The 21,277-nt window shown below is 36.2% G+C and overlaps 1 protein-coding gene across 2 annotated transcripts in view; it reads left to right on the top strand.

Moving 5' to 3' along the window:
- Positions 1-21,277, top strand: part of nompC (no mechanoreceptor potential C) — a 603,429-nt gene that overhangs the window by 87,022 nt on the left and 495,130 nt on the right. For both annotated transcript variants that reach the window (XM_081759152.1, XM_081759151.1), the window contains exon 2: positions 8,428-8,529. In XM_081759152.1, the coding sequence (XP_081615278.1) occupies positions 8,428-8,529 (102 nt within the window). The remainder of the gene's footprint in view (positions 1-8,427; positions 8,530-21,277) is intronic.

Here is a 21,277-nt window from a genome sequence, read left to right as displayed (position 1 = left end):
TCAAAAAACTGCAACTTGTTCTTCGTTACCAAAATCTCGATCTTGGCATCCTGTAGTGAAGCAAGAGCATCTCGAGGTATATGCAGGCGTTTTGGAGGCAAATCATTACTGGATCTGTTCAAGTTTTTCACCATTTCTTGCTTTGTTTCTGCGCACAGTTCGTCGTTGAAGAACGCTAAGTCAATGAGTTTACGCTCAAGTACCAGAGATGACCACATTTTTTCTCTTTGTTTTGTAAACGGTTGGAAACGGCTTTGTCTGTTTCATATTTAAGAAGGATTTTCAGGAACTTGAGTTCATTTCTTGGAACAGATACAGCAACTGGTGATAAGAACCATATTTTCTCATAAACAAGGAACATACACAAAGTAAATCAACCCTTTTTCTTCTTGATGAGTAAGTTGAATTTGTTTCTAAAAAGCCATATTTTGAATACGTACAGTGCCTTTGCCATCCAGCTGGAGTAGTGAATACCGCCGGATGGCATTCCATGGGGCGAGATTCCTCCAAGAAAGGTAATAGTTCTAATAATTCACGGCACTCGTCCCTTGGCTGGCTATATTGAAGATGGCTACGTATGAAATCTATAAGCTTATCCTTCATATTGGCCAGATCTTTTTTTTCTGCTGAATCATACCGTGTGTAATCCAACGAGTTCCAACCTTCTTTAAAACGCTTAAATATTTCTAAGTCTGGGCCGAAAGATACACCTCCAAGCATATACTCCTTAAAAACTGTAGCCAAAACTATCTCCGGTATGTGGTGACAACAAGCTAAGTATACAAAACGCTTTTCTTAATTTCCCGCTCTATTATGCACAAGCGCCGCTATAGCGACTAGTATTGCTGGCAGTTGTATCGATACACATTGCATTTATCTGGTCAATAATATTCCATGACCTCAGCGCACCTAGTACGACATCGGTTTATCCACTTCCAATTTTAAGTTTTGGGACTCCGAGCAATTGAGTTTTTCTCGTCAGATACTATTAAGGGTAGACGATCATTTCTTTACCTGTTATGTCTATAGAATTTTGCTATCGCAATGGGCAACAAGGGCGCTTGTTGCTTGGAACTTTCTCTTTATGATGGCAATTGACTCAAGATGATCGCATTCGCGAGCTCGTTTGATGGATGCACGACTGAGGGTAACCTCGTCCATATTGTGGCTCAAACCTTTAGCCGTTGCTGCTATAACAAAAGTTGCTTCTCTGTCAGTTAATTTCGAGCTACCTAACATAGAAGCAACTTCAGGAGTAACAACTTTCTTCCAGGTTTTCTGCTTTCGTTTTTGTCTGAGGAATTCCGCACGGTATGCTGCTACTTAAGTTTCTATTCGTCATCACAGACATTTTACTTGACTCCAAATTCATGTTTTCGTTGCCTTTTCTTTACCATCTTGGCTTTCCCTTTGAGCAAGAGTTCTGTCCACTGACACCGCACAACCACGTTGTTCCTCTTCCCTCTGAGGAATAAGAAAGTTCTTCTCTTCCTTATTTTTGATTAGTCTAAGGGCATCTCCATGTGCTATATCAAATACATTATTCAAACTTGCAATAAATCTAATTTCATTCTCTTTCTGTTTGGTAGATTTTCGGTTCTTGCTTTTCTTTAAATTTGCCCATTGGTTCCTTAATTTTTCGAGTTTCACAGTTGCATGTTTTTCCTCACGAATTGAAATACGAGCCTTTTCTCAAAATTGTACAGTTTCTCGTATAACATCTCTAACACTATCATCGATTTTTTAAAGGTTAGGTGATGGTGAAAGAAACGCAAAACATCGCCATTCGAAGGTAGCTTACTTCACGTCAGAGTTTTCTTATCTGTTCCTAGTAAATAAAGTCTAGTCTTATTTCTATTGGCTTGTGTCATGACAGTAAGGAATCACAGTCCAAAGCAACACTGCATCACCACAATTCTATATTTTATTCTTCAAATGGGAACAATTAGCCGCTACAATTCGGTATTATCAGCTTACTGCCACCAAATGTCTCACCGACTGCGGTGTTCCTGTATTATAATCGTTAAACAAATGAAATGTGAGTTCCGCCAGCGGAAAACAAAGTGTGGGTGCAACTTATAACGTAGATGGGAACAAATTCGTCATTTTAGTGAATAATGTTTAAAATTTTGTAAAGTTTACATTGTTTGTAGTGGCATGACAAATACAAAATGCAATTGATGCATCAAAGTCAATGATATACCAATATAAGGTGATAAGATAGCGTTTGTTGATCATTGTTGGAACATCTACAGTGGCATTGTTGATTTGTAATAAATAATTACATGAACTTGATATAGGAGAATGAATGCACAAAGCCAGAGTATATTGTCAAAATTGCGACATTAAAGCACTAATTTTCATAAACTTTCATAAAGATATAAGTCGATTGCGCAACCTCTAAATATTGAGCTATTGATTTGAAATTTTGCATGTATTATTTATTTGGAGGAGAGAACAAATTTAGGGGGTGCCACGGTAAAATTTCAAACTTTCCAAATTTTGGACCACCCTAATATATATAGTATGTTACGATTTTAGATAATTATAAAATAAATAATAAACCTTGGGAAACCGCTTGCTAAGCATTTTTTTCTATTTTCAGTTTTTTTTAAAAATCGACGAATTGTATACAAAAAAAGAGTTTCTTTCTCATTTTTGCTTCTGCAAATTCCTTTAGCACATCAGAGATATCCAATTCATGAACTCGTTTACACTCAATTGTCAGCATGACCACACCCGAAAGGCGTTCATGGGTCTTACTGTTTCTGAGATATTTCTTGATTAATTTTAAGTTAGATAATGATTGCTCAGCAGTTGCAACTGTAACAGCAAGAGTTACATATAAACAAAGCGCAGTCATCAGATTTGGAAATATTGAGTTGAGTTCAGGTTCGGTAATAAAATGAAGAATCTCTTCGTGGGTTGAAAGATTTGAAAGTCTGTCTTGAAAAATGTCTCAAAGTCAACACTTCAAGATGGAATAAATATGAGGGAAAGGCTTGTATACCAATACACGCTTTTCCCTCATACTTATTCCGTCTGGTAATACAAAACTTGGTATACACACTTCTTATCCCCTATACTATTTTTGGAAATACAGTACATTTGGATTGTGTGCTTTTACAGGGAACCACTCCAGAGGGGTCCAAATTTGATGGGAGGGATTTCTGCACGGAATTTTCTCCACCTTTTCCTAATTTTCCTTGTTTAAGTACGTTATGGGCCCCGATACATAGCACTTCTCGAAAGCTCATAACATGCTGAAGAGAATAAACTATAAACTATGACTTTCCAATGAACAGTATTGATGCAATATAGCTATTTCACTGTGAGTCTACGATTTTTGTATACTAACAGAGTTAATGGGCCCCAGGGACTTACTCCGTTGTCCATGGCTCCTAATTTTTTGTGCATGAACATATGTTTGTTATGTTTATCGAATGGACTAGGTTTCATTTGGATTTCCGGATGACAGGTTCATGTCCTTTAATTGTCAGATAGTGGACCTCGATTGCGACTCATCACGCATTTCCAGTTAGATGTGGCTAAGTCCTTCAGCTGCACTTGGCTGCAGCTACTTCCAATGCTCAACCTTTGTACTACCCATGGTCAACTCAATAAACCTTACTTTGCAGATAGGCAAGGATAAGCTTAGACTGTAGAGCTACTAACATCAGCGTATATGTAACTTTTCGATAATACTAACAAAACTATTACATAAATGATATATGACACAAATAAACCTCTTCACTAAACACACAGTATTTGAGTCCAATGTACTGTTCAACCGCTTTTAACGACCCCAGAAACGATAGAAATGGTTAAAACATATCATATTGTTTGCTTCATTTTTTACTGATTTTTCGGCATTTTTATTTGCTCGTGTTTACATACATATTATGGGCAGCGAAAATATTCGTATGTCCTGGGACTCCAGGTTTGGAAGCAGGAGGGATACTTATAATCAAATATCAATGCCGATTTCATAGGCTGCGAAGTTGACAAAATCGATTTGAGACAGCTTTTTCCCAGTTTCAGACCACTGTGCAACGGCCGACATTATTATCATAATTAACGTACCTGTCACCCTATTATTCTCTATGAACTAATAAATTTGACATGTTTATGAGTTTTATTTTACTTACACCAACCATTTACATTTACGTGGAATTTCAATTTCAAATCATTTCTTTAGAGGAAATATTCTCTTGTATGTGTTGAAATTAGTATTTTTGAGTTACTCAGATATAAAAGTGTTCATGTTTGCAAGAAGAATGCTATAAGTTTATAATCATCTTCACAAATTAATGTTAATACGGCAGAGAAAAATTAGGAGTATTTGGATCTTTTTAATGTCTTTCACTTGCACGTCTTTTATTTATGCTAAATTTGAAGTTTGCATATTTACAAGAAGTATCATATAGGTTTTGAATCATTTTCAGAAGTTACGTATAATTTTTCACTTTTGTCTCTAAATTTCCTTCATGGTGGAGGAAATTTCCACTTTTTGGACTTTCACTTTTACTTATTCCAGAAACCTATATTTGTGCCAAATTTAAAGTTTATATATCTACAGGAAGTATTAGATTTTCAATCGTTGTCTTAAGTAATGTGATAATATGTAGACTTTGTCTTATTCTTCAAAGTGTTCTCAATGGAAGGGGAAATTTCGAGTTTTCGGATTTTCCCCTTTATTTCCATTGTGAACCCTACGCTTATGCCAAACTGCAAGTTTCCATGTTTACAGCAACTACTAGGTATGTTTGAATTGTTGTCATAAGTGATGTGTCAATATGTAATTTTTCCTTTTCCCCATTTTTCGGATTTATCCCATTATTTACATCAAAAATGGTACATTTGTGCCAAATTTCAAGTTTCTATCAATGTTTACAAAACGTACTTTATAGGTTTTCAAATCGTTCTCATAAGTAGGGTAACAATATATGATTTTGAACATGCCCCCCTAATTTTCTTCCTTAGAGAGGACTTTTTTAGTTTCGGATCTTTTCCCTATACCACAATTCCTACATTCCCCCCCCCCTCCCAAATTTCAAGTTTCCATGTCTACAGGAAATACCCTACAGGTCTTGAATTTAGGAACGTAAAAGTAACGTAATTTTGAATTTGTTTGTTACTGTACAGGTTGCATGATTTCACCTAAATTAGAAAGAGAACGCGGCATAACTTCCGAGCTCAGCACGTTCCAGCATATCACGTAAATCCATCTGACCCTGACTTTGCAACTAGCATTAATCGTGGAAACAATGACGTACGTATCAGCAGAGACTTCCTTAGTGTAATGTAAGTGTTGGGTTATTAAACTTAACAACAACGATACACTCGGGAAAGGGACACGCAATATTAATTATTATGCTGGTTACCCTCACACCAATTACAATAGGTCAAGTCTATCTAATAAAAAAAGGATAACATCTATGATTTATTATTGATCATAATTGTTTATTATTCGGAACTAAACGGGTTGAATGCTATAATATTATTTTCGATTAAGGATAATTTCAAAAATTAATTACTATAAGAATATACGTATGTACATTTTAACAAAACGTTTCAACAAAAATACCAATTAAGTAGCAATGTTTACTCAATAAGCAATGTTTACTCAATAAAAGTTATCATTCCTTACGGGGCAGACCTAAATATTTTTTAAAAGCTAACAATTTTTCTTTTGCCAGTTTTTCTTAAATGAAAAGAGATAATGAAATTTAACTTACCTCAATAATAGATAATGTTATTCTACACTTGAAAATACGAATCGGAAGAATTTTCAGTGTTGCCATCCATAGAAATTACAGTGTGACCAGAATTTGAATAACCCAAAAATCTAGGTTAAGGCAACGAGTAGAAAAAATTAACTCAACGGTAATTGATGACTTATCATGCGCCTGTTTCTTGTTAACTAGTTTTTAAATAATATTTGTATTTATTCTGTAATAACTTACATACGTGATTACAAAATAAATAAGTCTGTAATAATGTCCACTTTAATCTAATGAAATACACATATCCGAGATTAGTGTTTGTTTTTTAATGGCTTCTTGCTGTGTACTATGACGTTATATATATTTACCTTCTGATCTCTGTCTCAAATAATTGAATTTGTTTCGGAAAATAGTTTTTGCAATTCAATAATTATAAGAAAGTAGTCAGCAGGTGCTCGCAAATTTTGTGCAATTTCTAGAATGCCATCGTTTACAACTCTATTCTTTCTCGAACATTTTGACGGTGCCATTTTCTTTGTTACGTAGTGATCCACACTAATGTCAAGAAAGGGCGTGCCCTCGTTATTCACAAAGAGGCTACTAAGGAATGTGCCAATGTTGCCACACCCTGTTCGATAGATCAAACTTCCATTTTGTTCTATAGTAACAAAATAGTATGTGGCTTCTCGTCCCCTAATTATACCCCTTTGCAGGGAAATAGTTCCAGTTTTGAATTTTCCCTTTACTTCTATCATAAATCATATATTAGTGCTAAATTTTAAGTTTCCACATCTACAGGAAGTTCTCTATAGGTTTTGACCAGTTAGTCAGTAGCAAAATTTAATTTTTTTTAAAAAAAAGATTGCATGGCCCTCTATCTCGTAAACGCTTTGAGATGAAACATTGACACTTTATATAGGACTTGACCTAATGAAGATTAGTGACATAGTTAATTTTCATTGCGCTATTTTCATAGGAAACGAAATTATGGATGTTCGAAAAATCCCTGAGTTGTTTCATGTAAGTGACATGCTTCAGCCAGAGAAAACGGCTTGGCGCACTGCAGTGCACCTAGACTATTTAACGTAGGAACAAACGTTAAACCATCTAGATGGTTGCTAATTTTTTATTTTATTATATAAAAAACGTAAAATATTAATGAGTATTTAAAAATATTAATATCAATACTCCTACAGCGTAGATTTTCCCACATTTTGAAAATAGTTTTTCAAGTCTGAGGCCTAATTGCTCTGTCATTTTTCTTTCGTTTTTGGAGTCCTCATTTTTCTCTTCAAATCACACGGAAAAACTTCAATTATAATACCTTAAGACTACTTTGCACTTTGCACTTTACTGGTAACTTTGTACAAAATATGAAAAGAGTTTCACAGCCCTCTGTCTTTAAAACCATGAACTGTAAAGAGGAAGTTTCAACTGGCACCGTAAGATAGAACATTTAACTGTATTTTGGTTATAATGTTGGCGGCTAACATCAGTTCGAATTACCCGGAGGGTTTGTTGTTGTAGAGGTGTGAAAAGCAGTCATTGTAAAGGCCGGTAAAATTTGTAGGATATCACCTACAAGAATTTCCGTCAAAGTTAAGTCAGTTTCATAGAATATTACTGTGTATAATGGAACTTTGAAACAATAGTTGAAATTGAACTATGAAACTTTTTAAGAAAAAAAAATTCACTGATTACGTTTGGGATGATATTCTTGGACATAAATAGCAACCAAGGCAAATCAGTTCAAGGGGATTTTTTCTTTTTTTGTTTTTTTGTTCCTGAGTTGTCATTTTTGTGGGGCATATGCTAAACTATCAGAATGTGATTCTTGCGCCGGTACCGGTACCAAAAAATACACACACCAGTACCATCATTCTAATATCAATATTAGTAGACTGCATGCAATTTTGTGTAGAAAGTAAAATGTATAAATAATGAAGGGAAAACTTTGCTCAGAAACGTTATGTTCGTATGTTGAACATACTTTTTTGTATGTGGTGCAAAGTATCCACACCTACGGGGTTACTTAGCGCCAGTTTATATTTTAATAAGTATGGTAATACTGAATGTTTACTAATGCACTTGTACGAATGTTTTCCTTATATATATATATATATATATATATATATATATATATATATATATATAACTATTATATGTTTAAAATACAGTATTCTAAATAATTACGTTTTAAGTTGCATACGATTTTCTTTAAAATTCCTTTCATCTGGTATAAAGTAACCCCGTCTTACGGTAGTATAGAATAACAAGACGAGTAACTATGTCTACCGACCTACTGCTCTTGTATTGTGGTAGCCCTGGCAAAAACAGAGCGAAAAACACTCAACGTCTTTCCTACATTCAGGCCCTTTGTCTGGAAACTCCACCGTCTAAACGCACCAACTGTGACACTAGAAAACAAATGCTGATAGGTATTACGTTTCTCATATGCTTGTGAATACAATGTTTACTCAGATAATATCCCAATCCGTTTTTTTCATCTTTGCCAATACTATCTACAGTTTTTTTCTTTTTATTGATTTATACTAACACTTCATTATTGCTGTTCAATTTCACTTAGCTCAACTTAATTTCTTTTCCAATTTCTGGATCCGCTTTTCGAAATCTTGAAGTCACTACTACAGAACATAATATTTATTTTTAAAAAATAATTTTTATTTATTGTATTTTCCAGGTGACAGGAATGACACCCCTGATGTACGCCATCAAGGAGAACAGAACGAACCTCATCGATAGGTTAATAGATCTCGGATGTGACATTGCTGCAAGAACTACGGTAAGTACTTTTTTCACAATATCTTTCCCTGAAACATTAATTCAATTGTGAAAGTGACCTCTAGCAATATTTTGTGTAAATTTCCTTTTGATGCCGATAACCAGGGACGAATCCAGGACTTTATTGAACAGGGGGACGCAGATTTAGAAATGAGTTAGAGACAATGGTGATATCAGGGGGTAACTCGGTGGAAATTTTCTCCCCGGAACTATGAAATTCCCTCCCGAAACATACTTTTCATCATGCTCAACAAGGATTAGAAGTATTTTTCCAGTACTATTTTAACTCTCTGCGTATTGAGGATTCCCACGGGGGAAGTCGTCTGAAATTATCACTAATTAGAGCAGGGATGCCCGGGCGAATGGTTCATTGGTGCGGGCGAGTATTTAATATCATAGCGAAGGTAAGTAAATGATTTCTATTATGGGATGTGGGTTAGTAGTTTTTTTTCTTGGGCTAGTAAAATTTTGTTGCTTATTTGCATCCTGAATTAGAGATTTTAGGGATTATATATAGACACGTGTGAGTATGTGTGTCTTATATGTTGTCCAACATGATATATACCCTATATATATATATATATATATATATATATATATATGTGTGTGTGTGTGTGTGTGTGTGTGTGTGTGTGTTGGACAATCAACTTTAAAGTTCCAATATCCACAAAATTTGATTTTTCTCCGTAAATTAATCTGTACATAATAATAAATCCATTTGTCTGCTCCTTTTTTTGGATCAAAAGATATAATATATTTCAGGCAAAAATTTTCTTGTAGGCCTTATATCTGGAGAACTACATATAGTGTAGCCAAACCCAAACTATTACTTAAATCAGTATGATGTGTTTATTCTGTGAAAAATACGAAAACTCGATTTAGGGGCCGTTCAAAAATTTTGTGGGCTCTGATCCAAAAACTAATTATTGGCCAAGATCGCAATATTTTGATGCATTTTTTGGATCATTCCTAAAATTTTTGGCCAAGATTTCAATCTTTTGACCCATTCTTTTATCATTCCTAAAACTCTTGTTAACGTTATCGTTTATTAACAAACATGCCTAATTCTGCTCTACCGTGAAAGGAAAATATATTTTATTTGTACTACAAAATAGATGGATTGTGGGATGTCAACGTTCCAAAATTAATTTTAACAAATTAGTGTTAGTTCCGACGTCAGGGATAATACGAGTATGTGCATTTCAAACGGATTTTGTTCCTTATTTCCTCATAACTTTCATTGTACAAATGAAGCATAAACGGACATGCATTTAATTGTATGTATAGCTGCATGGACAGATTTTATTTGTTGCTACGTGTTTCTGCTGAAATAGGAGTGGCGTCAGAAATTTTGGAACGAGAAAACTGGAGAAAATTACATCGTAACTTACTGCATTATTATTTCCGTTTCTACAACTTGTATAAAACGTCTATATAATTCAATTTGAAAATGCTTGCTTTTATTTTTTAAATATTTCTTGCCTGTCTGGGAAAGTTTATACTCGTTGACCTTGTTGCTGGGAATGACAGGTAAATTATCATAGAAAAACGTCTTAAACAATTCTTATAATTTTCTGCATAAGTTAAACTTTCGGCCTCGAAAGATTTATATCTATTGATTCCTGTGATAAAATGTGGAAGGGTCATACAGGCCGCGAAATATTACCTGCTGTAAAATTAAGATATTAGATAGCTTGTAAAAACAATAGATTGAGAGCAGAATATTAGTCTGATATATCTATAGAAAAAATATTTTTGTCGGATAGTCTCGATGAAATAACACAAAAAGAGATATTTTACCTTGAGCGAGGATCTCGCGCTCCTAATGTTCACTTAAGAATCAACCACTAGCGATAAGTCAAGGAAAATATTTTGCTTGTGTTTAAGGCGAGTATGAGAAGTAGATTTCAACAGTTGTTGATGGATATTCATAAGAGTACCTCAGCACTTTAAAATAATATTCAGTGTTTTATTTGGCTGGGAATACGTGAAAACGTAGCTCCAAGAAATATTATGTTTTAAATTATTATATTTATAGACGAGAAAATCATATAGCCGTATCTTCTGTTATATATAGAACAGCTTATATCTATAGGATTTTATGAACGACAGATGGGACAAGATGCTCTTTATAACTTTAATGTCTGCTCGAGAGTGATATTCCCTCTTCTCTCTTTCTTTTAACCGGAATTAAACAAAACTATATTTATGCTCTTGTGTTTTTTAAACATCTGATTGGCTACTGATGTGTGTCGCCACGTTTGGCCTAATCCTCGTTTCGCATAACCAATTACCTGACACTTTTATGACAAATAAATGATAAGATTTGTGTCCACCATTTAAGGCGAAAAGGGGTCTTTGGTTTGCCTAGTCCTCGTTACTTCTAAAATGGTGAACAATAAGAAAAAATCGTGGAAATTCAGCTAGAGGGAAATTATAAGAGAAAGTCCCCTAGTATATGAAGAACTAAGAAATGCAAACTATATATATAGATTGATATTATATTAACTATTTTCGAGGAGTTAGAATTACCAAAACTCCTTTATATAACTACTATGACCATGTACAGGGGTTGGACAAAAAATCTAAAACGTTTTAAAAGTGTGAAAACCATACCTAGTATGGTGTGGAGCCTCCTTTTGCGTCTAAAAAAGCTTGGATCCGACGTGGAATGGACGTATACAGCTCCTGAATCGTGGTGTGTGGGATTTTGTACCAGTTCCTTAAGGGATGCTGGTTGATTGTAATGAAACCGAACACGAATTTCTAACTCAGACCATAATAGCTCCATGATGTTCTGATCTGGTGATTGTGGGGCCCAGACTAGGTGCGATAGCTCCTGGTCATGCTCCTCAAACCATGATTTCACCCTTTTTGCAGCGTGACAGGGTGCCAAATCATCTTGGTAGATGCCATCACTATCAGGGAGCAATATTTGGCCCATGGGCAGAACCTGGTCCCCCAAAATGGCCTCATACGCCTTAGCATTCATTATTCCATACAGGGCTATGATAGGACCTGCAGAAAACCACGATATCACTGTCCATATTGTAACAGAACCACCTCTATGCTTTACAGTTGGCAGCAGACAGTCTGTATCATAGGCCTGCGACGGTGTTCCCCATACGTAAACACGATCGGTTTTTGGAAACAAGGTGAAGGTCGATTCATCGGACCACATTACATGTTTCCACTGTTCAAGAGTTCACGCCTTGTGGTCCTTGCACCACTGAGTACGCTTCTTCGCATTTATTGCTGTGACCAGGGGTTTGGCGATAGCGGCCCTGCCGTGAATTTTCATTTTATGAAGTTCCCGTCGTTAGATGAAACCGGGTTATGTAGGCCGGAATTGAGTTCAGATGTAATTTTCATTGCAGTGGTCTTCTTTTTAGCTCCTATAATGCGTTTTAATGCCCTCCGGTCCCTATCTGACAGGGTTGTCTTTCGGCCGCAGTTGTGCTTTGAAGACGTCGTTTACCATGAATTGTGTATGTCTTCGTGACATTGGACACAGTGTCTTTCGACACTCCCACAATGTTTGCCACTGTTGCCACTGAAGCTCCAACCAGACGGGCACCAATAATTATGCCTCTTTGGAAGTCTGTGAGGTCGCCCACTTTACCGCACCACTTTGACACCATGACACTCACAGGTAAACTGGCTACTGCTGACGGAAGAGGAAGGTCCACATGACACATTGAAAGCAACGAGCGATCGGCAACCGCAATACGTGTTGTGCAGCGGAGGGCCAAACTTACGTGTCCTATATGAAGTGTTTACAGATTTTTTTGTCTACCGTGTATATACACGAACATATACATCGTATATATATCGACACGTTCTCTATCGATCCAAACGATTTATGGTATGGATTCGAAATCTTAAGAATAGATTTCATCTCAGCTTCATTCTTCTATTAAAGTAAGAAGTAGTACAACATCCGGTTTCAATATTGATTCCTAAATATTCAAAATCGTAAGAGATAACGAGAAATCGTTTTTTGATGAGAATTCAGCTTCCGATAAACAGGTTGCATGTCTCATGTTATCACTCTATTACTGCCGGGTGTTACAGATATATTTCCGGTTTCAATATTAAATCTGCATAATTTGGAAATCTACAGTAATTTAACAATATAAAAAGAAACTCACATGTAAGAGAACAAGGTATAAATGTTTTCACAACTTGGCTTACTACACCGTACACCAGCAAAACGTAGCACAGACGGCCACCCAGCTGAATAAGGGTTTCAGCCGGATAGTTAGTAGACAACGTTCGTTTCATCGTATGGTCTTCAGAAGCCGATAACCCACGAGGTTACCACTTGTTATTAAACGCCACTGCGGTTAATGTCTTACACTGGCAACAAAAGGCTGTGACTGGACCATAAAAACCAGTAGCATGGTGCGATGAGTCTCGATTTCAATCTTATCACGCCGATAGAGATCTTTAATTTGCTGCCAGTTCAACGAAATCATGCCAGGTTGGAACTGTACAAGATAATGGAGACTCCATGTTGATTTAGAGTTTTTTTGTTGTTGTTGTTTTTTGTAAGCAATGTTTTGGACCTTTGGTACCTACTATTCACTCGTATTGTATCGAAGTAAAAAAATCTCCAGAGTCAACTATATCTTTATTTATTCCTGTCATACGAGTGGAAATGGAGCGTACCAGCAGGACAACCACCCTCGTGAAAGATCCCGGTTGGTTACCACCTGTTTGGAGGAGCATTCTACGTCTTCCTGCTGAAACAGCCACCGAGAAGCCCGGATTTCAATCTCATTGTACATATCAGAGATTTATGCTATGAACGTTCCCGGTAGTATGTAAAACGAGTGGAAATCCAACTCAAAAGTTGTAATTTCAAAAGTAATAATAAGAATTGAAATATATTTTTCTTCTTTCTTCGTCAGTAACACATTGAGATGTTTGGATTGTGAATTTATCCAAAGAGCAATTTGTCAGCGGAGCGATTTGTCACAAATCACTCATTGCGATCATAGTTGTCCATTGTTAAGTTATGAGCAAATTTACGGATCTTTTGTCAGATCTAGCTCGAAATATTTACAAATTTCATACGAATTATAATTACAACAGAATCATAATAGGATCCCTTATAATGAATTAACAGTTTAAAAAAAGCATTGAAACTGGAACGAAATCCTCTGGAAAATCAGCAAAACCTACAATAAAATAACTTTTGCATCCATATAAGAATAAACACACAAACAATATTTCCTTTAACATACCGATTAGCAGTACCATTTGACAATACCAAATATTTGGAAACAAACTGCAAACTAAACGTTACTTTTGAACAACACTCATCTTTAAACAAAATTAATAACAGGTGTAACTTATTTTCTCTCATCTCAAATATAGCCACTATACACTCAGTGGGGGCATTAATATTCTCAAAATGGGACGGAAAAATAACTGTACAATTGTCGAAACATGTTTCCGAAAGCAAATAATGCTATTACAAATTAGTTATGCAAAACTAATTTATATTTCTCGGTTCTTTACATAGTAGGATTTTTTTTTAATTCTCTCCAGTTTTATCTCTACGATTTTTTTATAGTACGCCATTTTAGGAAAAACAAGGATTAGGCCAAACGAGTATCCTTATTTCGCCTAAAATGGCGGACATAAATCTTATCTTTTATCTGTCATAAAAGTGTCAGATAATTGTTTAGGCGAAACGAGGATTAGGCCAAACGATGCAACATCCTACTGATGTTTAATCCGACGTTTATAGAGGGAGGTGTAAATTACACACTTACTACTTGATGATGGATAATGCTAAGAACATGTAGATTTTGCTTAGGTATTATACTTCTCTGTGTTGTGGCAGAACTTTTTAATTAACTTTGTTGTATTTGTTTTCGTATATAGATTTTCGAACTTGAAACCACCCATTCAATCATACTTCACAACGTAAGGCACGCAATTGCCTTGATGCCACGAATAAAATCTACAGACCTAATTCTGAATATTTACGCGTAGTATATATACTATTTCATTAAATGTGGCTGATAGTAGTATAATATTCTAAAATGCTACGTTTATGTATTTGTATCCAATTCCTTCCGACAATGAGATCTCGGAAACCACAATCTAAAAAAAAAAAAAAAAAAAAAAAGGTATCGTTTTTGCTGGTAGATTCAAAATTTTGTGTGGACTTGTCAATTCTCATTGAAATTTTGAGAACAAATAACTGCTTATTTTTCTATTCAACGCTTTAGTACTCGTTTTGAGGCGGAAAATTACGTTTCTTTCACATGATTTTCCATCTCAATATATTACTTCACGACAGCATTTGTAAACGAATAGTTCCACCAGAGGACGTCCCGTTTAGACAGCTTCCCACCTCTTCCGAATTTTACCAAAGTAGTGTCAAACGTTTGTGCACGTATGTTCACATAATACTGCAGTTTGTGCACAAAGCACAAGCAAAGATATCCAAAAATTAATTTAGGGGGTTGTCTAAACAGCAGCCCCACCACCACCAACGCCAATTGATGTGAAAATAGTCTCAGTCGTTAGAGCATCGTTTATACACGTTTGTGCACACAAAAGTTTCGTTTGTGCGCAACTGAAAGAGTGAGATATTGGCGTATCTAGTTTAGGCCTTAGCCCCTTCCCATACCAAGGGCAATTGGCTCTAAAATGGTCTCAATCATTAGTGTATCGTTTGTAAAGCAAAAATTTTGTTTGTGTACAAAAGGGAGTGTGAGATTTTAACGTATCTCGTTTATGAACCACCATTCTATTGGCATCGATATGTTTCGGCTCTTGGGTCTGTCTTAGAAAGACTGAAAGGATTGGAGTCACACTTGCAGTATTCATAGCTTTTTGGCCTGCGATTAAAAATCAAAGAAATAAAACTTACTACCTATTTACATATAGAAAGAGAACCAGGAGCGATACTTCATAAAATTTGTCATGAGAAAAAAATCTTGCAGAACTTCCTCTCCATAAAGCTCAGGAAAGTAACACAATTTTTAAAGTTTGTTTTCTCTATTTGGCGGAAGAAGAGAGGGCATATTCTCCAGGTAATGCCATGGTTCGTCTTTTGGATCTACCATAGAATGAGTAGGATGGCTGGAACCAACTTGCAGGGCGCCCATTTATGATTTAATAATAAATATTCTACATGCCGGCATTACTTGGAAGTAATAGGAGCTAACATTTGTTTACCCTTAGGTTTAGGTCTGCAAATGTCTTCTCCATGTTTCTCAATCTTTAGCTTAAGTCCTTCATGGGTACGTACGGTTAGCGCGCGGGAGACCTGCATCCAATTTCCGATAGGACCACGTATGGTTTCGAGTCCCACTTTAAGCTGTAGGTTCACGTCTCATATAATCTCGCTACTGAAAGAGATGCTAAATTTTAATCCAATCAACCAATCGATCTTCAGCTTCCTCTTTCAATCCCAATAGTTTCCTCTATTTTTCAATATAATAGGAGAATTAGGGGGTGAAAAATTAGGCATCAGAAAATTATGACAAAAAAAGCGAAAGATTTAGTGACGAAAAATTAGATAATACACAGTAATGAATTGGTTTAAAGAATGTGATAACTGAAACTATTTCTAGGTACTCAGTAATCAAATTTAATACTTAAGGCTCATCCTTAAGCCAGGGAGAAATTTAAGCGCCAGGTATATAATAAAATATTTATGATTAACATAATTTACTGTTACATTTGTTAAATAAACGTACGAGTATATAACTAACAAACCCCAAATGGATTTAATGCCGCGCTCACCAAAGCCCTCCAGTAATTTATGTCCGTAGTTAACTCAGTTCAACATTTACGACCATACATTTCTCCTATCATTCTGCAAAATAAACTTTAATACTCTCCTCTTATCTGCTGGATTTCCAGTTACTATTTTGAAAACGTTTTCACTTTTTTATAATCTGACTAAATGCTACATATAGATTGATACAAAGATAAACATAAAAATTTTCAGGTAGAAAATTTTGTGAAGATACAGAAAAAAAAATGTACTCACGTTCATTGGTATATCTTATTACACAACATTGCCATCTAATTCTACAAATTGTGAGCAACTGACAGTGTGCATTGTCAAGTGGCGAGCTTTCCATTAGGCACACTAGGCACGTGCCTAGGGGCACAGCCTTTGAAGGGCGGCAGCCGGAAGAAGTTTCTCTTTTTACCGGTAAATTAGAGGAACATTGGTATTTACAGTTGGTCGATGAGACCATCAATTTAATTTCATTGGGGGTGTTATTTTTTTTTTTTTTAAAATTCATTAATGAAACATTTCGGGCTTAAGTTTAGAGTTGCCCCTCCAGTCTGAAGGTGCCCTTGGACTTTGCAACATACAAAAAACAATACTTAAAGTATTAAAAAGTGTTACATTTCACTTAACTTCAGTACTCCGTGGGCTTCACAAAAATTTAAAAGGTTGTCTTCATTATTTTTGCACATCCGTTACACCTGATCGCCATATTCGTCATATTTTACAACTGCCATGCTGCTAAAACCTTCCGCGAATGCTTCCTGATCCGGCAAATAGTACTAACTTGCACATATCTTTTCTCGCATTAAGCATAACTCTCCTGCCGAACCCACATTCCTAGACATCAAATAAAAACTTCAAATTATCATTTCTTACCTCATTTCTCCTGTAAATTTTCCTGATTTTTATAAAAAGCGGAGGGGTAACTCTAAACTTAACCCACATTTCGTGCCGGACTTTATAATAATAGGCTTAGCATAGCCTTCTATAGCTATAGTTCTAGCCACGAAGTGAATACGGCAACGTCGCATTTTGTGACGCAGGTAGTCCGATGGTCTTACTGCCTAGTAGTTGTAGTCTGCTATGAATCTGCAGAAAGCACAATCAAGTTGTAATATTTATCAATCTTACTGCACAGTTTTTGGTCTTCTATGATTATTTTAAGATTTTATTTCTTTGAAACATATACAGGAAACTTCAAAAAACACCAACAACGTTTGGGAGGGGATTTCTGACACTAAGATACGACAAAGCAGACCAACCTGGGTGCACAAATGCTTCCTTTCGGAGTTATAGGCTGCCAGAAACACGAAGAAATGAACTTTAAAGATCCATAGCTCCAAACAAAATAAGCTACCACAGTCGAGTGAAGACTTCACATAGGAACTAGTATGTACCCTATCCAAATATCCATGTTTCAAAATTCTGCGGTACTTCCGCAACAATTTTTATAGATGTAGTTGGTGAGTATTTCAAATTATGTGCCCGTAGCCAAACTCCCTCTATAAAAATTAATGCATGAGTACCGCATGATTCTGTAACATGTATTTTTGGACAGGGCACATATTAGTTCCTAAGTGAAATCTTGACCCGACTACAGTAGGTCCCACAGTTTTGAAGTTATGGAACTTTAAAATTCATTTTGTATGTTTTCGGCAGCTTATAACTCCGAAAGAAAACATTTGTTCACCAAAGTTGGTCTATACTTTTTGTCTTATCTTGGTTTTGGTTTGGTTTGATTTAGTTTAACGTCCCATAATTATGCCTGCTAGGCTAAAGGAGAGGTGGACCTACTGATTGTAGTGGAATCCGAACCAGTTTGGTCGTTCAACTGTACTCCCACTGGGAATCGACCCGGGACCACGCGAACCGAAATTAAGCGTGCTTGCCACTATTTCCAAGCGAGGATTGTGTCTTATTTTGGTGTCAGGAATCACCTCCCAAACGTTGTTGGTGTTGTTTTGAAACACCCTGCATTTTTTTAAAAAAAATAATAGGAACATGGGCCCCTAAACGGGGAAAAGGGGTCCAGATCTAGGAAACGGTTAGGCGTAGAACCTTGACATTTCGTATAAATATATTCCCTGAGCATGTATCCAATGCTGAAGATAAAATGGAATTCTTACGAAATGTGACCCCTAAGGATGGAAACGTTTACGTAACTCTAGTGGCATCGAACTTGCATCAACAAGTTTGTAACCAGAGATAAAATGTATATATCTTTCAATATTTCCATAAACCTTATTATTTCTGCGTGAAGAAAAAGAAATCTGTTAGTTTCTTCATAATTAACTGAGAAGCAATATAATCATATACTTTTATATACATAATTTAAGTACGTTACTATTACTTAGACAATATTATAAATGAGTAATTGCTATTTCATATCTGATATAAAAGTCATTCAAATACTGTCAAAGCATTTAATAATTAGATTAAATATATTATACCAAATATATCACACCAATAAATATAGTTTCTCAGCTGGTAGCCGAGTCTTCTGAAAATAAAGCATTCTGTTTGTGTGTGCTTTGGATGTCCTCTCTGAGTAGCTTCTTTACAACAGTCAACATTCTCTGAATGAGGTCAGCGATTATCTACCCCTTGGATCTCTGCGACCAGCACTGAACGGCACGGCACAGCAAGGAGGCGGAAGGTTATTACGCGCTGACGTACCAAGGGCTTCGAAGTAGTGTACTGGAGAGGGGAAGAAAGCAAAATGGAAAGTCAAAATGCTAAGGAAATATTCATAAATCTTAACAAAGTAAGTCTATCTATTACATAAATCAGACGACAGTAAAATCCATGAAATTGATACGTTAAAAAAAGGCATATGGTAGGGTTGTATGAAATAGGGAATACTTCAATCAAAATCTATTTTTCAGAAACAATAATACATTTCAAAACACCATCATCATCTACTAAAAGAATTTCGTGACACACACGAACACACACACACACACACACACACACACACACACACACACACATATATATATATATATATATATATATATATATGTGTATGTATGTATGTATGTATATATATATAGGTAGATAGGTAGATAGATATAAATATCAGGGATGCAAATAAGCAACAAAATTTTAGTAGCCCAAGAAAAAAAAGCTACTAGCCCACATCCCAGAATAGAAGTTATTTACTTAACTTCCGCATTATATTAAATACTCGTCCGCAGGGATGAACTACTCGCCCCGGGCGTGTGGTTATTTGCATTCCTGATATATAACTCAGGTGTCATTACCTAATATTCAAATAATTCAAATCGTCGTTGTTGATACTGGAATATGTCGTATATCAAGTTTCCAGAACTCCCTCTAATCTTTGTAGATAGCGGACAAATCTTTGGTGTGGGAGACTCAGGTACAATTCCCGGCGGGAAGGCTCATGTGATTCCTTCTTTAAAAAAATAAAATAAAATAAACTCCATCCATATACGAAGAGGGGAGTTGACTTTGGATTATGAAAAATATTTTCTTTAACCTTTTGGTTACCAAACTCATTTTCATTCTGTAAAGTAAGACCGTTTGGTATCGAGCCATTTCCAGAAAAATACAGATCTGATGGAATAGAATTACTTCTAAATGTTCGTAGATCAGGCCGTATTTGACCCAGGCACATAAAACAACATGCGCAGAATATAATAAAGATTCAAAAAGTGTATTGGACACATATTAAGACAGCAGTCGCCTGAGGAACAAACACACACACAGACATTTTCGTTGGGAGGGACCTAGAGTTTGGGGAGGGTCCAAAGCTACATGACACTACGTTCATGTAGTATTGAACCAGTGTTATTCTTTAGCCGAAAAGACGATAGTGATTGTTAAATACTCCCAGCTATATTCTCACAAGGAACGGACATGAACCTGTCATCCGGACATCCGAATAAAACGTAATCCAATCGGTAAACATACCAAAGATATGTTCATGCACAAACAATTAGGTGCCATAAGCAACGGAGTAAGTCCCCGGGGCCCATTGACCTGTTAGTGTAAAGAAAATCGTAGACTCACAGTGAAATAGCTATATTGCATCAATACTGTTCATTGGAAAGTCGTGGTTTATAGTTCATTCTCTTCAGCATAAAACAAGCTCTCCAGGGGTGCTATGTATTGGCCCCCATTATGTACTTAAACAGGGAAAATTGGGAGAATGTCGGGAAAATCCAGAATATCCAGAAATCTCTCCCATCAACTTTGGACCATTCTGGAGTGGCCCCGAGTAAAAGCAGACAATCCAAATGTATCTTGAAAAATAGTATGGGGGTAAGAAATGACTGTATCAAGTTTTGTATTGATAGACGGAATATATATGAGGGAAAAGCTTGTATACCAATCCACGCTTTTCCTTCACATCTATTCTGATCCATTTTAAATCATAAGTGCCAATCCGATGCCGGAAACTTTCTCGGTTTTTCCTTACACCTAGAAACTTCAAATTATAAGACGGCGGCGGTTCTTATTGACCGACGTCAACTCATGTGACAGCCTGCGAATCTAACTTTTTCACATCACTGATTGCACGCAGCTGCCGAACGACAGTATTACGTTGTATGGGTATCTCGTCTGCAAATGTATGAACACATTTCCGATGGTCTGCTTTCACGGTGTTCCTGAGAAACTGATCCAAATATGATATTGGTCAGTGCCCAAGAGGCTCATTTTGCAATGCTGTGTCACCGAAACGAAATTGGACAATGCAATGGCATATACGTTCATTCGCCATTCCTGGCTCAAATGGGGTCTAGGTCAAAACCCCCACAGCCAAAACCCCCACACTCAAGAAATGTCAAAACGCCCACACGATCGGTCATAACCCCCACACAAATGGACAAATCCCTCAAACGCACGAACGGTCAAAACCCCCACAGCCAAAACCCCCACACTCAAGAAATGTCAAAACGCCCACACGATCGGTCATAACCCCCACACAAATGGACAAATCCCCCAAACGCAC

Source organism: Thermobia domestica, chromosome 5 (genome assembly GCF_964235325.1).
Source record: "Thermobia domestica chromosome 5, izTheDome1.hap1.1, whole genome shotgun sequence".
NCBI lineage: Eukaryota > Metazoa > Arthropoda > Insecta > Zygentoma > Lepismatidae > Thermobia > Thermobia domestica.
This window is presented reverse-complemented; position numbering and strand designations above follow the sequence as displayed.